Here is a 17,222-nt window from a genome sequence, read left to right on the forward strand (position 1 = left end):
GTCACAGAAAAGATGGCAGCGCCCATGCAGCGGCTGGCTCCAGTTGGGCCGGAGCTTGTCGGATGCTTTGTTGGTTGTCGTTCGTCTCGGTGAGTTGATTTGAGACACGGAAGCCGTCATATGAGGTTGTATGGGGATGGTCCAAAGCGGCTTTAGAGTTCAGCGTGGTGTCTGACGTAGGTATAACGTGAAAATACGGAGGAACGGTGAGCATTTCGCTAGTGACCTGCGAGGATATTGCCACGAAGGAGACAATCGGCCCTACGTTGCTCGGACCTAGGATTGACTCGGACACCGTTAGGATAAATTTTAAGGCGACGTTTTTGCGCTCTCGTTGACCATCAGAACCTTCGAGATCTGCAGTAAAGCGTGTGCAATATATTTGGAAACACAGTTTAGCGACGGAAATTGCGTGAGTCGTGCTTGGCAGTGTGCAATCGTGGTGCCGCTTCGTTCGAATGCCCGAAGGCTCACTTTGGTTGTGCGGTGCACCGGAGAGCTGGCTTGCCGCTTGTAGTTCCAGTGCCGTGCTAAATGATACTGTGCTGCTTCCCGAATAGTTCCGGCGTAGACGTGCACTTTCCCGGAGCACAGGTGTGCTGCGCGCCGAAGAGCTGCCTTCAAGCTGGTAGTTGCTGTGCCGTGCTTTAGGTGATGCTGTGCTGCCTACTAAATTGTTCTGGCGTAGACGTGCACCTTCACGAAGCACAGGTGTTGCAGTTGGTATTGATTCCGCTGGTCTGTCGCACGTTTCGTCGACACCAAAGTTTCATCAACACTCGTCACGCGAATTGCAAGCTGTATGGACATTTCATCGCGCGTGTTACCTACCCAGTCCACCAATTCACGCCGCTTCGCGACGGCAGTCTGCAGCGGCTCATTACCAGAAAAGAGGTCTCACATTGATTTCAGTTCAGCTCGTCCACGGCAGTTGCCAGACCGCGAAGGAGAGGATTTATTCGGACAGAATGCCACTAAAGCAGTGCAGCTTGTTTAGTGGTCAGGATAGACTCTTTTCTGTCTGTTTTATTATATTGTCACGGATGCTTGCTCCAGTCCTATTTTCTGTCAATATTTACTATTCTGGAAAGTTCCAGGCCATGCTCAGCTGTCATTGTATGTTCTGGTGGAGGTGCTGGGCACTTTACCCATAGCCCTTCACTCTGTGTGTACCCTGGCGGCTCCTCAGCCGAGTTGCCCGATAACAAGACACGGGTGGCACATTATTCCAAATCTTAAACCCCCGGCGAGCCGTGAACCATGTCCTATCCCGAGCCCGGCAGAAAAACCGCAAGACGATCGAGCGAGTACCACAAGGACAAAACTCGGAAATACACCACGAAGAACTTGAAATCCAAGCCAGTCGCTGCTACCAGCAAAAACCACCGGAATTAGGTCTTTTGCCAGAAAAAGTGAAGCTGACTAAGCCAACACAGACAAACCTGTAGCAGCAAACCACGTCCGCTCCCACCATCGTTTGCATGCCCGTCACACCTCGCACTCTGATGCCCTTTCACGCAGGGTGCATAAGACGTCGAGGGCTGGATTGAACAATACGACCGTGTCGCCCGCCACAGCGCGTAGATGGAGAAGCAGCTCCTGCAGAACCTATACTTCTCGTGGAAGAAACTGCAAGGCACTGGTTTCAGAATTACGAATCCTCCTTAACGTCGTGGGAAGTTTGCAAGATCGAGCTGAAGGGCATGTTTATCAGTCAACATTGACGAGAGAGAGCCGAATTCCTGATTCTGTCCAGGACACGGCCCCAACGAAAGCGTCACCACCTTCGTGGAGGATGTTTTGCTTCTGATCGAGCACCCACGCCAACCCTGATGCTACAGAAGACAAGAAGCTAAGAATCCCAAGTTCCTTATGTGAGAGACAACAGCTTCAGCAGCCTTGTCCGCAACCCCACGACTACAGTCGAAGGGTTCATATCAATGAAGCTTCCAACATTGAATGTACACTGCAGGCCCGAGCATGTCACTATCAACAACTCCCCAGCGTTGCGACACTCGAGTCGTCTAGCTGCAACTTCGACGCCAGCCAACCAGGCATCCGTGACATCATTTACAACGGTGTCCGGGAGGAGATAAGGAAGCTAGTTCCTGCCATCAGTTGTCCGGCTTTTATTTTGATCGCCGAGATTGTTTCAGAAGATGTTAGACAGGCATTTCAACTGGAGACTTCTTCGAGCGAAGCGGCATCTGACGAAACGAGGGCGACTTATGCAACCAAGTCACAACGACCACCACCGGCTACCTGTTACTATTCAATGTCAATTCAACGAGACACCCCAACGCCAGAGCATTCCCGACATAAGAACCAGTGTAGGTCCGCGCTGAACAAAGTACACCGAGGAAAACGGAGGTACTGCGAATGGCCGACCGAAAACCACTCTGCTGCCACTGCATGAGGCCGACCATGTCTATTGAAGGTGCCCGTACCAATGAATTGGCCTGCAAAGGTTCGTGCCGAATGACCCTCGACCACGTCTCGACGAGCGTCCGGGGAAGATTGAGGATTATCTTCGGCGGTCTTAGTCCTTGGTGCCGACATTACCCCCGAAGCTCGTGATCTACTTCATCTGGACGGGTAAGCACGACAAAGCAGGTGAGCGGCAATGCAAGGAGAGTTAATCTGGTGTCGGTTGTCGTCCAAGGACAATACCTAATAATTTGCTGACACTAATTATCTGTGTCCACGCCACGAAGCACAAAATTTCCAACTTTGAGGGACAATGCCGCTCAGTGACCTTAAGAAATAGAATGGTTGGTTTCTCTCAAAAGTGGACTGCACGCATCACGAGACTTCACTTTGCCACACAAGACTTACACAAGTTGCAGTGGTCGTGGGATCCAGAATAAATCTCCATTACGAAATGGAAGTGAAATGGCTTGGATATCAAAAAAAACATTGTTGCCAGCTATCAAGTCAACGGTACAGCAAAAGGCACAACCACATAACCAATACATGCCCGAGCTTGCTGCATTGATACAGAAAACTACCACAAAAATTTTGCGTATTAGAAGCCAGCCCTGCAGCTTCAATGCATCAAATGTCAGTGGCCGCACATGACGTATGATTACAAGACGGTATCACTCGGTCAAAGTTGCTGCTCGACCAAACTGAACACCGACGTGCCAGGAGCGTCATCCCACAACAAGGTCCACAGGTATTACGACTGAATGGCAGACAGGAGACTGTCGCACAAAGAACTTGCTCTGAAACCATTAACTGAGAATCAATAATTATGTAATCCAGTGGAAATCAACACATTTGATACACTAAACAAAAAACATATTTACGCTTGCCTCTGCGCCTTCAGAGTCTAGACACCAAGAAGTGTTTTTACTGCTCACGCTAGACATTTCGAGGACAATCACCATCCCTGACCCTTCAATATTAATTAATGGGACATACCAGACTGGCAGACTTGTTGCATTGGGCTGCACTCATTCCACTTCTTCTGAACACACCTCTGAGCATATACTTTAATCGTATGTGTTGATGCATTTTTATATAGCAGGACACTTCCTATACGTATGACATAATAGACCCTTTGCAGAACCCCATCAAGCAACACAACTGTTACCATTTTTTTCCGGCGTAAAGCACACAAATGGGCCCCAGTTCACGTGGAATGCTAATGCAGCATTCGAGTCCAATAGGGGCTGAGCCGAGTTCACAGTGATGGCGGACATAACATTCTTGTCGAACAAATGACCAAAGTATTAAAGCCTGGGGTAATTAGAGTAGTAGCTACTGTAGTTCGTTTCATCACAATTTGGCAAACAGCAAAGGCTACATACAGTCTCGGTGAGCCAATATGCATGTTGGAGAGAGGCACATGACAACATGTCATTCAGAGTGCTCGTCTGCACAGATTTGTCACACACCTTCGCTCCGTGTCTCTGATTGGCTCGAGGGGGCTGTGGCGGTTTCCCTTTTCCAGGTTACAATGATACGAAGTATAGGCAACCCACACTTTTCAAAAAAGGCTATTGAAGAGACCGAAAGGAATGGTAAACATTTTTCAACAAGACTGCTCTTCAGGCAAGGGATGAACACAAATATGTATAATCTTATCCAGGTAATTAGAACAATTAAATAATTGACCGACTAATACAGTGCACTCTTGATGAAAAAAAGTTTTGCTGCAACAAATCCTACGAAAGAGAAAGAGGTGATGTTAATCTATGCCTACACCAAAACAGTTGTTCCTATTACAAGTCGAATAACTTTAAAGCAGGTGCCTGCAAGGATTTATTCATCCCCACCACACTCAATAAAACGTCATCCCCGTAGCTGAAAATAAGTGTGCACTTCTCACTCACCAAAAAAGGAAGAAAAGCGAACGAATGTGGAATCGTCGATTAGCACAAGATCGCAAAAGCTTCTTCGCTAAAAGTTTCTATGGTTATTCGGTGACGCAGGCCTGAAACAACTTCTCCTAGGCCCAAACGCGACGTATACCTTTCGCATCGATTCTCAGACATTCCAACTTCAAACAAAGCTAAGAGAATGCGAAAATTTTATGCTGAAACCACTCAAAGTTCTATCGATCCTCGAACAGATCCTGAATTCGAGCACCGGTACAGCGATACGGCTGATGCTGTCACACAGTTGTTAATATCCAGATGATCCAGAGCGATCTGGCGCAAAAAGGGTATAAAGTCTCATTCCTTCATAGTTTCACATTATACCTGCGTCAGCGAGCACAAAAAAGCCCGAAATCGTCGGAAAGCCGCTGCACATCACGGCTGCCGCGCACCGAACAAACTCGCATCCGCCAGCGCTGGGCGCTGCCATCTTACCTGCGACGTCACGGCTCTTGTGAGGTCACGTGACGAGTGGTCACATTTGCGTAAAACATGGCGGCAACCGGGGGGGTGCCACTTCCGAACTTCCGGTTTATCCCTCTAAGCCCCTCTACCTCGTTGGCCTTGTGAGTGCCCTTGTGGCTCATGCGCGCCTCCCAGCGGCGTCCGCGACGTGCCATCGCGAGCAGACGACAAGTGATCCGTGCAGGCAACGCGCGTCGTATTTTCACTTGTGCGCTCCCGGTCCTGGTCAACTAAAAGCAGTAAGAGAAGCCAGGGGAACCCTTATTTTCTTTTAGTGCTGTGACAGACTTTTCACTGTTCGAGTGAAGTACGGCGACGGGACCCAGCTTATATCGTGCCCAACGGGAACGCTCACCAGTTTTTACCTCCTACTCGCCGAGGTGGCTCCGGTGGCGGAGTTGCGGGAGACGAGTCTTCCGCGGCTGTCGAAACGGACTGAGGCAGAGACGCGTCGTGGCGCTTGCGTGGAGTGTCCTCGTACGGCGCGACGCCCATATCCGCATTCAAAATTCGATAAGCCCGGTAAATGCATCGATGATGGCAACCCGATCCCAAAGCTACGATGGTTGCAGCTAGGCCTAATGACCGACGAGCCGACCGGGCCGACGGGCTATCAACCAAACTCGCGTCCAATTGGCCGACCGCCTTGCTCCAATCGCTGAACTGTTTCATTTTACGTCACGAAGCGCAATGTTTTGCTTATTTAAAGTTGTTTTCTGCAATATTTAATTTGCTAATAACTCACAAAATATGGCGAATTTCCGTAATATTTTTTTTCCCTCGGTGTTCCTGCTTTCATGGAGCTCCGTTTCAGCGCGAACTTGAAACCGGTCAAAAAATTGTTGGTGGGCCCCTTTCAACAAGAATACCGGCGGAAAGGGAAAGAGAAACCCTCGAAGAGGCGAGCCGGCGAGCGCCCCAAGCTGCTCAAGGCCGCGCGGGAAAGTGCTCGGGACGAGGGGGACACTTGTTGAGCGCAAAGGAGCCCGCCGCGGGGCCTCCGGCGACCACCAAGACGGGAGGAAACAAGGCACCCCGTCGGGGGATGGAGCGCCACACAAACTAATAGGAAACACGCACGAGGACGGGGGGAAAAGTCAACAAAAACACAACTCTGGTGTCACCTCAAACTGTGTGGTGTGCACACCAGGCTGCCTGGTCGGCACATGAGTCCATGTAGGTGTGACACCAGACTCTCTTGGTGTACCCATCAGGCTGATGTGCGGGTACTCCAGCATTTCTGGTGGGCACACCTAGCTGGTGTGGTCGATACAACAGCATCGCTGGTGGGCACACCAGATATTCTGGTGTCGAACCAGAATTCTGTGATGTCACACCAGGATTGCCTGGTGTATTTTTCATTAGGGATTTATATGCCATTTCTGCGAAGCAGATGACATAGTGCCTTTTCTTAGTGCATTTTAATGTAAAATCAGTCATTACAGTCACCTACCGATTATTCGGACTTCGCAGGGACCGAAAAGACGTCCGAATAATAGAGCACTCTGAAAAATCAGCAGTCTGAAAACTTGTTTTTATTACTTCCAAGTGGGCTTGAAAAAGCCGTAAATAGTGCCTTGCTTCAGGTTACGCCTGCGTGCCTTCTGTTAGGTTACGCCTCCGTTTGCATTGGGCAACTTTCTGTTAGCTTGGAGATCGCTGCCTTTTCTTTGAGCGTTATGGTCGAGTACTTTCTGCGCTTCTTAAAGACCCATTGTGGCGGCAGAAGAACAGAGGGGGCCATGACATCCAAGCCAGCTTTGTCCGAACGAGATTACAAGCGCAAATCTACAAGCGCAAAATGGCGACTGGCGACGCGAAAGTGGGGCGGAGTTGGCGGAGGCACGTAGGGATTGAAGGAAACGAAGCAAAATGATGATAATGATAATGATGATGACGTTCAGCTAAATGGAAAAAAAGGCTAGCATAGCGTCACCTAGCGGTAGGACTCAAGAGTACTCAAGTAGCGCTGCCAAACCAAGTCAATCCATTTGCAGCCAACATAGAATCCAAAATGGCCGCTTCTCGTTGGTGTTTCCCTCTGATCGTTCGCGACGATTTTATCCGAATAATTAAACTTTCGGACTTCAAGCTGTCCGAAATATTGGTCGTGAATATGCACTATTTTCCTATGGGGCAATTCACGGTTCCTCCTTTAGGTCCGTAATATCGAACAAGTCCGAATTAGTGGAGTCCGAAAGAACGGTCGGCGACTCTATCCTAAAATTTGCCGATTTGAGCGGAGTTTCGCTTTAACGTAGGTACTTTCTTCTACTATTGCTGAACAACATGATGCTGTTATATCAAATCTTTTCGTAAGCCCACAAACAACAGACTGACAGAGACCGCTCATGACCCAGGAGCTTTTTATTTGTGGTGCAGCCCCACCATGCATACCCTTTCGCTTAATTTTTGACGGTTTATAACTTTCTTTCCATGTATTCTACAGTCATGAAGTTAATTTTAAATTAAATACCTATTTCTTAGCCATGCTTTAATGTCTCGATACCTATTACATTTATTCTGAGTTACTTCATTATTTACTTTTAATGGACCACAGTTTCTGATATTGAACAGTTGTTTTCCTGACTTATTACGTCTCAATGTCCACAATAATTTAGATACGCGGTCTGCTGGATATAGTGACTTAAAATAGTAAGCAATGAGTTGTACAAAAAATATGAATTTTTAAATGAAAATTAAAGTTTAAAATACAATTATTTTTTCATGCAATTGAATCGGAATCACGTCAACTAATGAAAATAATGAGACATTGAAGTATGAAGCATCTTTATGCTTCATACTTTAGTGGGTATGCAGTTTCTGCATATCGATAGATTACAAGTGAACTTCAGTTTCAATCGCAGACTTTTCCCATTCAGTTACGGCAGGTTGCAGTTTTCTAATACCAATCACAGATGGCGACACGTATTCATGAATAGCTTGATTTGCACTTGTCATGTGCCGCTACGAACGCTACGCGAGAAACAGAAATGGCACCAGACGTGTAGGTGTCGGATGCCTGAATGCCCGCAGTGAGCGTGCCGGAGATGTGAAAACAACACGCGCGAGGCTGCAAGTGGACCACAGCTGCCTTTGCGTTGTAGTTTAAGGGACTAGAGGAGTAGGATTAAAAAAGTCGCCATTAGATCAGGACGATTTTCACGTTTTGTTCGCATTACATATCTTAGAGACGCGAGCTGATAGCGTAGGCAGCTGCTCCTTTGCTCGAGAACAAGTGCAGCGGGGCCGCGTTCCCCAGAAAGCTTGTGCATCGAGAAAGAAGTGAACAGCCAAGAATTTCCATTTCAGGAGAAGAAAAATACCACACTGTATTAAAGTGCCACCACACACGATTTATTGCATTCGTGCATGGGTCTGGAAGGCGACCCCATCGCCATCTGTTGGTGCAGAATCGCACTAGCCAAGGGCGGGCTTAACGGCTGGGAGTTCATGCACTTCTCCCAGAAATAGCAGACGGTCGGTTGCCTTCTCACGGATGTAGAAGAGGAAAGGTCTATTCACTGTGAAAGGTCTTGGACCTCCTCTTCCACCTTCCACTTCTGTTGCGCCGGCGGCAACCGTGCCTTCTTCGTTGACCTCGATGGCTGCCTTGTGCTGGACCTCGGTTACCCTCAGCCCTCTGTCGACAGTCATTCCCGACAGATCGGCGTCAGAGAAGATCGAACGCACACCCAACTTCGTCAGGGCAGGGATGAGGCGGTAGTCCGTTTCCAAGTTGAACTTGGGTAGTTGAATCTCGACAGTTTCGTTTGTCAAACTTCCTTGGATTTTTTTAATGGACTCGACAGTTATGGCGTCCCGTAGTTTGGGAAGTCCTTTTTTTTCATGTGGAAGCACGATTACCATGCAGTGTCTGTCCCCTTTGTAGGACAGTTCTATGGCTGCAAAGTCGGGTTCGTAGGTGAACGGTACCTTACCGTCTCTCGTCATGGTTTCTACCTTAATTTCTTGAGATCCTTTGTTGTAAAAAGGAAGGGGGGATGTATTGTTAGATTTGAAAGGTGTCTCCCAGAGCCCCTTGAAGTAAATGGCATTAAGAATCACTATTACAACGTCTGGGGGAATTTCGAAGCCCAAGATCTTGCCTCTGGTCTTGTTCTTCACCCACTCATTAACCTCGGATTCCATGGCAGAGTTTTCTGCCCCCCCGTCCACCGACCGCAACATTGCCCCAAAGGTGTCAGCGACCTCCTTCTGGTAACTTTCGAGGACTTTCAGGTTCTTCTCCACAAAGACTGCATTGGCTATCATCAAACTTACATTGTCATCACTCTGCTGTTTTGCCAGAATCTTTTTGTAAGACTCCAGTATAGATTCTCTGCTGGACAGTCCTGCCGCGGTGTGGCCGAGAGCAGAGGAGAGTTCCGCTTCGGACTTGCCCCTGGCGCCGGCGTAGACCATGGCGAGTGCAACGGAGATGCTGGTTGGCGAGAAGAATATGTTCGATTCCGGTGCTTCGCTGGACAGTTGCTTGAGAAGCTTGAGGGCAAAATGGTTCTGGGCTTGGGCGAGCTTCATGTCACTATCTTCAGCATAGCATTCGCTGTCCCCTGCTAGCAGAACGAACAAGACGAGGAAAACTTTTTCGGCAAGCATCATTGAAACTCGACTTTCATCTGTTTTTCCACGTTCCTTAGTGTTGGTATTTATTCGTTTATGAACAATGGGCTTCTTCGATCGTGGAAACCTTCGGAATATTCGTCTAATAAAACAATGCATATCCACGTATGTTTTATAGCTACTCTTGACTTGTTCATCAGTCAAGGATACACGGAATCCGTAAAGATAAGTATCTGCAATCTTCAAGCCCCAACAACACTAATTTCATATTCATGTTATTGTGATTTGTGTTTGAATGCTGTCATTTAGGTATCCGCAGCTTTGTTAGGTCCTCCACTTGCTTGCCACACTTGTTTTATGGCGTCGTTAAACGGGCTAGAAGGAAACCTTTCTTAAGATGTACTTTGATGTTTATTACATTTACAAGCTGAGCGGTGAAAATTTCTGCCATTCGAAATTGAACTTTAAGAAAATAACCAGAACAAACGAATTGCTATTTTTTTTCATTTTTGTTATCTAAGGATACATGGAATCTGTAAAAATAAGAATGCGCAACCTTCAGGCCCCAAGAATACTCATTTCATATTCATATTATTGTGATTCGTGTTCGAATGCTGTCATTTAGTTTTCCGGAGCTTTTGTTAGGTCCTGCACTTGCTTGCCTCTCTTGTTTTATGGTGTCGTTAAACGGGCTAGAAGGAAACCTTTCTTAAAGCGGGACCTGTAGAAATATTCTTCCACCTGGCGGAAAGTCCTCCTCGCCCTCTTTTTTGCCCTTTCCCTCTTGTCTAACTGTATGTTGAAGAGGGGGGGGAGGTGCCCTTTTGTATTGGCTTTTTCTGAGAGGATAAGCCTAGGATAAGCAGGATTTTTGGCCCTCACGAAGCCTAGCACTCCGGGTGGATGTTTTACGATGCTGGAAGGCTGCGCCCTGGCAGTCACCCATTTGAGCTGTCAGAATTGTTTGGCTGTAGCCTGTGGCAAAGTAAAGACTTACTGGAAAGCTGCGATGCATCCCAACATTAATTGATCATATTTTTCATACTTATTCTCGGGTTCTCAAATAAGGAGTGCAGAACGCATGCACGATGATGTGGTGGTTTCAATATGTAAGGATGATTTGCATGTTCATAAAACGTTCAGCATCCCCACAATGCCAGCCTATCACGCTTAAACCTGCCTCATATGGGGAACGATGGAAAAAATATATATGTACCAGGCCAAAGCATCTTAGCGGATCCCTTTTTTCGTACAGTGCGCTCAAATTATTGCGTGCCTAATAGCGAGTTCGTTTCACACGCACTGGCACCGTTCGAGTTCTCTCCCAAAATGCATCGCACTCGCAGAGTGTTGCAAGGAGAACTGGACTCAAACGAACTCGCCGAATGCTCCGAGTGCAGAAGACTGATGCTGACGCCATCTATGTTGTAGAAAAGGTACCGACCTCAAACCGAAACTAGCGCCTTTCTGTTCGGAGTGATGGGTGGGAATGCGAGAGTGCTGTCACTACCAACGTTTATCTACAAACGTTGAAAGCTGCAACCTGGAGTTTATTGTTGCGATGGCTTCAAGCAACTCGGCTGTCGTAGAGATAGTTACAGACGGCGTAAATATCCGCACCCAGCTGTTTACAAGGCAGCTGGTTGCGATCTTTCAACTCTTATAACCGTTTACACTGAAGAAAACTGATGATGCTGTCCGAGCAGAAGCTTGATCCGTCTGAGCATGGTATTATGCGTGAACCACTAAAAAGGTACGGCTTAAAACTAGTGTGTTGGAATATCCAGCAAAACTTTTCCTGGGACTTTCGATTTCGATCGTCATTACAAGTGGATCAGATATTACCCTTGGTGAGGACGTCGAGGACGAGAGCTTTCTCGAACAAAATATACGGGGCAAGTTAACTGGCGTAGGTAAATGTTAAACATGATGATATTGCCAAAGCCTCGGGTAAAGTCACTATGTTTAGATTTCTTTGATGCTTATTTGGCAGTCAGAGGTTTCGGCTGAGTGAGTTTTGTCGACAAAAGTTCAATTTTTCACCCGCACACGGATGTTGATAAACATCTCGGGGGCCGCTGGTGCGTTTGTTCTGAGCTTTTCTTGACACACTGGTATAGTTCAGCGTCTGTACAGCAACAGAGCGACTTAAAACCTGCAAATAAAGCACGGGTTGTCAATTGTTTCCTTCATGAAAAAGCGGACGCTCACAATTCAAGCTCGCGTTTGATTCCGTTGCCCGCGGGACGCGATTTCTATCAGAAAATCTACTTTTTTTCCTTTCGGCTCCGTGACACATCGTAGCAGACGGCCCCTCGTCGTGTGCTCCCGCTCCTTGCCGGAGCGAGGCATGACGGGATTGCATTTTTGCGCACGTCCGATTTTCTCGGTGCAGCGAGTGCATGCACGCGTGGGGTGCCGCCGCTGAAACAAACTCGGAGAGTGCAACTACTCGTGGAGTGCCTGCCGAAACAAACTCGCTTTACGCCGCGAGTGGGCATGCGTGGACACGAGTGCCGTGTAACGAACTCGCTATAACTTGCAGGATATGATAGGCAACGAAATGTGGATGAAATTTATATTTACACATGAGTTTAAAAGGCAGCAAGGGGATAAAATTTATATTTGCAAATCGTAACAACCACACGAGTTGAAAGAGCAGCAAGGGTCTGTGTCGATATTAGGGAAGTTTTAGTGGATGGCTTTTAGCTCTCCGATAACCATACTTTATAACGATATATTGCCACGCACATCTGCAAGCAAGCGCGGACGTGGCTGAATGGTGATCGTCCTTGGCTCCTGTGCAAAAGGCTCGAGGTTTGGTGCCTAGGAGTGGACACATCTTTACGTTTACGCAACACTGTTAGCGCGAACACAACATCGGCACTTTTTGCTGTTTTTCCCCAGCAATGTAAGTACAGTCTAGCACTAAGATCCACTGCTTAGGTTGGATACTTGCACATAACAGTTTTTTAAACGTTATTAACTTAAAAAAATAAATCAAAAACGTAAAAACCGGCGCTAGTTTGTTCGTGCTAACTGTGTGGAGGAGTGTACCTATAATGTTTTTACAATATCAAATTACAGTCCCGTGACATGTTAAAAAAAGGGCTGCTCTTGCTTTAGTTTCTTGAAGACCCCGAGGAATACTTTGAAGTGGCAGCCCGTGCTATAGACCTTTTTGGCTTACTCTCGTTCCCAGCTGCAAACTAGGCATAGCCAGTATGGGTGGCGAAAAAATAATAATACATTTGAACCTGCATATAGTAAAAAAAAAATAGAGGGGAGACAAAACGAGTATGGGTTATGGTTATGCGTATTTCCTAAATGCATTCTATTGGCGTGGCGACAGCAAAGCAGTCTTGGGTAAGTTACTTTTAAAGAGTAATTCATTACAGTTACTGTTACTTTCAGAAAAAAGTAGCGAAGTTACTGTTAGTTACAGCAACAAAAAAGTAACTCGTTACAGTTACAGCTACTTTTAAAAAGTAACGACGTTACGTTTCAGTTATTTTCTATAACACGAAAAATTTAGAAAAACTAGAAAACGCTCATCACCAAGTTTTATTGGATAAAATTAAAAGGTATGTTTTTTACTTCATATTGTAACTTAGCAGCAGTTGCTTTTCGAAATTAGTATATAAATGTTTCCCTCGTTTGACGGCGAACAGGTCCCTGCCCTTGTTGAACAGACCCCGCGCAACCACAGCAGCGGGCAAACCACGCGCAAACAGCAGTAAATTTTCCCTCTACTGTTGACAAAACGCCGGAGTAGGGGCGCAAATAAAAATGCGAAGCATGCACAGTGCAGATTAGTGGTACTAATCAAAATACAAAGCATTCACAATGCCCCTGCGTGTATTTCTGTTTCACGGTTGATTCACCCGATTAAAAAGCGCTTGATCAGAAAAAAGAACAGCGGCAACATTGATAGTGCCTGAAGATACTAACATGAAAGTGTTCAGCCACAAAGTACAAGCGCGTGCCTAAATATAACTCTTTCTTTTTTTCTTTAGATCACATCTAGACGTGGCTATATTCGGGTCGTGACTCGCGACAAAGAACGTATTGTCACGGGTGGTGACCAATAAACAATAAATAAACAGAAAGAAATAAACGTTTAATGTGGCGAACTTGTGTCAAAAATAAAAGGGTACGAAAGATAATAACGGAGCGTCGCGGGCGTCGAAGTCGGCGTGGCAGCAGAGTCGAACGCTGGGCGAAAACTGACTGCAGACCAGCACGCGGAGTCCCTTATGTACGCGCGTTGGGTTCTGGAACAATCGGCCTAGATTGTTCGGCGACTGGAACATTCAGAACTCGATCTGACGAGAAGGTTCTCAAACTCACGAGAACGCAATGAAAGAACAAATTAAAGAGCATTCCACTGACTGGAATCGAACCCAGACTTTCTGCACGAAAGTCAAGTACGGTAACCACTCGGCCACGGGCGCGGTCGCTCGCTGACGAGCGTGGCAGTATTTGCAAGTTTGGGCACGGCCAACTTCACACTCGAAACGTCGGAACACACAATTTGGAAAGTGCAAGGAACAGCTAGACTGTACTCATTCACTGATATATTATTCACAAAAAACTGGAAAGTAATGACAAAAGTCACGTCGTTACTTTTATCGTTACCTCAGAAGAAGTAATAGAAGTATAGTTACAGGCTACGTTTTTAAAAAGTAACTCGTTACAGGTACACGTAACCAAAAAAGTAACAAAGTTACAGTAGCGCGTTACTAGTAACGCGTTACTACTTAAGACGGCAGCAAAGCAATGTTTTCGCCCATACTAGAAGTGACGACATTTCAAGATGGCGGCGCCCTTGTGAAAAAGGTTTATAGTACCGAAACAAGCAAGGTTGAACGATAGCACGACACACTAAACTCTCCAATAGGTGCTAAATAGGGAGCCTTCGTATGCAGTTTTTCCACCTCCGCTACACTCTCAGGAACAAGGACGCCACTACTGCGCATGCGCGGCGCCAGTTTTGCCTGCAGAGTCCCATGTCTCGTAGCGGGTCGTCGAAAACGTTGCGGGACAGCGGAAACAATTTATGAAAACTCCCTAATATTGGGGAGCTTTTGAAAACCGCGTGCCCCCTTTCCGCTAAGCCCTCCCCAACGAAGAAGCCGCTGCTGCGTCTGTGCGCCGGTAGCCTTGACTGTAGAGTTCCGACTATCGTAGCAAGTTGCGGAGGGCCGTTGCGGGACGGTGAAAGCGACCTACGAAAACTTCCTACTGTGTTTCGCGCTCCGATATCCGTGCTCGATAATGATTGCTCACAACAAGCCTAGCGTATATATCGTTGTGGGGTACGGTTATAGCCGATCCACACGACGTTCGGAATCGCTATTTTCTTCCACGGACCCTGTACCCCGTGACCGGCACGTTACCGATTCCTGCGATCCGCGCCTCGTCCGCGGACGCGCGGACTGCTGAAGCAGAGCGCCTTTTCACTCGTTACAATGCTTTCTTGTTGTTTATTTATTTATTTTTTAGTTTAGTTTTGTTTTTGTTTTTGGATGATTAAAACAAAAATGGCCCATTGTTGGGTTTTGTGTGTTTGCTGGTTTATTTTGTCGCGCGATTCGTGGTTCCGCATTTGAAAGAAAGTGCAGAAACTTTGTCCGGCTGACGCGACACAGGTTCGGGTACTCCTCCGGGTCCGTGTCAAGAAGTTCCCGTCAAAACTCGTCTAGCACGACGCGATAATTCTTGCCCGTCCAATCAGCCTTTCACCGAGGAGGACCTTTCTTGTGGCTGTGGTGTACTTGAGTGTCGTGCACGAGCACGGATTGCGTGAAGGCATCTCCAAACAACCCTACGCGGGCTTAGAACGTCGTCGCTACTACGCCAAACCGTTCTCGAGCAGGACCATGCCTGTCTCACTGTTAAGCTTTGGGTTAATAAAGCTAGTGGAGCTTCACGCGAAGCCTATTACGGCGTTTTGTCTCTATCTGTACGTAACAGCGACGTACGATTCTTTATCGCGGTAGCAAATGTTGATTTCTCTCTTGGATAACAACGACGCGGTGCAATGTTGGAGTTTCGCATCACTGTGGAGTGGCAAACAGGTTTGGACCGTCCTTGCTGGCATCTGCTCGTCATCTCCCTCGTGTGAATGCGCTTGGGAGATGGACGAACCACGGACACGTCGTCACGTGATCAATCCGTCCGCGGATCAGCCCATCGTTTGAATCGGCCATTATGGGAGAGCTAAAACTTCCTAATGCCGACTCCCATCCTTGCTGCCCTTTCAAGTCATGTGGTTGTTGGGATATGTAGATATAAATTTCATCCACATTTCATTGGCCATCATATCCTCCGAGTTAGGCACACAATAACTTGTGCGCGCAAAACAAAAACAGAGATCCACTAAGATGCCTGTGCCTGCTACAGATTTATCTTTTCCATCTTTCACCATTTGAGGCAGGTTTGAGCGTGATAGGTGGGTGTTTTGAGGATGCTGAATGTTTTGGAAACGTAAATGATTCTTGCATATTGAAACCATGCACCACGTCATCGCGTATGCATTCTGCACTCCTTATTTGAGAAACCGAGAATAAGTATGAAAAGTATGTTCAGTTGGGTGTGGGGATGTATCGTAGCTTTCCAGTAAGCGTTTACTTTGCCACAATATACAGCTGAACAACTTTGAGAGCTCAAATGGGTGACTGCTAGGGCGCAGCCTTCCAGCTTTGTCAAACATCCACCCGGAGGGCTAAGCTTTTCGAAGGGCCGAAAATCCTGCTTATCCTAGGCTTATCCTCTTAGAAGTCGGTATAAAAGCGGACCTATCCCCCTCCCTCGCCATGCAGTTAGACAAGAAGGAAAGGAAAAAAAGAGGGCGAGGAGGACTTTCCGCCAGGCGGAAGAATATTTGTGCAAGTCACCCTTTAAGGGGGGACATTGCCTCGGAATTCAAATTTTTCAGAAAAAAACATTTTTTTTAAAGTTGATATGTTTTACTTATGAACTTCCGAAGAATGGTTTTAGAAACTTTCATTTATAAAAAAATACAAGATTTATCTCGCAGTAAATTATTTTCGACTTTGGCAGCCCTCCGAGTCAGCAGGGAGCAAGTTTTTTGCGTTTTTTTTAGTTAGCGCTGCTTCATACTCATTTAATATAACCAGAACATCTCGACCCTATTGGAAGTGTCATTTACTCTGGATTTAGCCCGTAGAAGCTTTCCAAGTTTACAAGTATCAATGGCCAGGAGGACCCAATACATCCAAACAGAAAAAGTTCTGAAAATTTAATATGAGCAATCTTATTGGTTGAGACCTGAAACAGGGTTTACGATTGGTCCTTCCCGATGACGTGATATTGTGTCATCTTCAGTAACAGCCTTTTACAGTATCTTCCACTTCAGATCCTATTCCTGATGTGCTGCTCTTCCTTAGTATGCTTTGGCTTTTAGTTCTTGCCAGTTTATCTGTCAGGGAATGGCTGCTGCAAAAGTTAGCTCGCCTAGAAACGAAACAAGCTGGTAGCTATTGCCAGGGGAACAAGGAAGTCTCAAAGAGGAAGGTGCTAACAATGCACCAGGTGAATTTTGCCTACCTCGGTCTCACAGAAAAGAAAGAAACCCAAAGTTGAAACTTCAAATGCATTTTTCTCAGTTTCACTTTTTGGCAGGAAATGTGTTGTGACGAAATGTATCATTGGATGTTTTGAAATTGAAGATTTCATTCAGTGGTGTCCCGGACTGAAATTTCCTGAGGAGCAAGTTAAGGTACTCATAATCTGAAAAAGCTGAATTCTTCGTGACAAAAACTGAAT

At 46.6% G+C, this 17,222-nt stretch overlaps 1 protein-coding gene across 1 annotated transcript; it reads right to left on the bottom strand.

The window, feature by feature from the left end:
• Positions 1 to 8,267: 8,267 nt before the first annotated feature.
• Positions 8,268 to 9,467, bottom strand: LOC120837732 (intracellular coagulation inhibitor 3-like). Its single transcript, XM_040207298.1, has one exon. It carries the CDS (start codon positions 9,465 to 9,467, stop codon positions 8,268 to 8,270), a length of 1,200 nt encoding a protein of 399 aa, XP_040063232.1.
• Positions 9,468 to 17,222: the final 7,755 nt, after the last annotated feature.

This window comes from Ixodes scapularis, unplaced genomic scaffold (genome assembly GCF_016920785.2).
Source record: "Ixodes scapularis isolate PalLabHiFi unplaced genomic scaffold, ASM1692078v2 ptg001247l_1___fragment_2___debris__unscaffolded, whole genome shotgun sequence".
NCBI classification, from domain to species: Eukaryota; Metazoa; Arthropoda; class Arachnida; order Ixodida; family Ixodidae; genus Ixodes; species Ixodes scapularis.

What these genes read in the sequence shown, in the direction of transcription:
- LOC120837732 (XM_040207298.1), bottom strand. Translation starts at nt 9,467, where the DNA reads ATGCTTGCCGAAAAAGTTTTCCTCGTCTTGTTCGTTCTGCTAGCAGGG.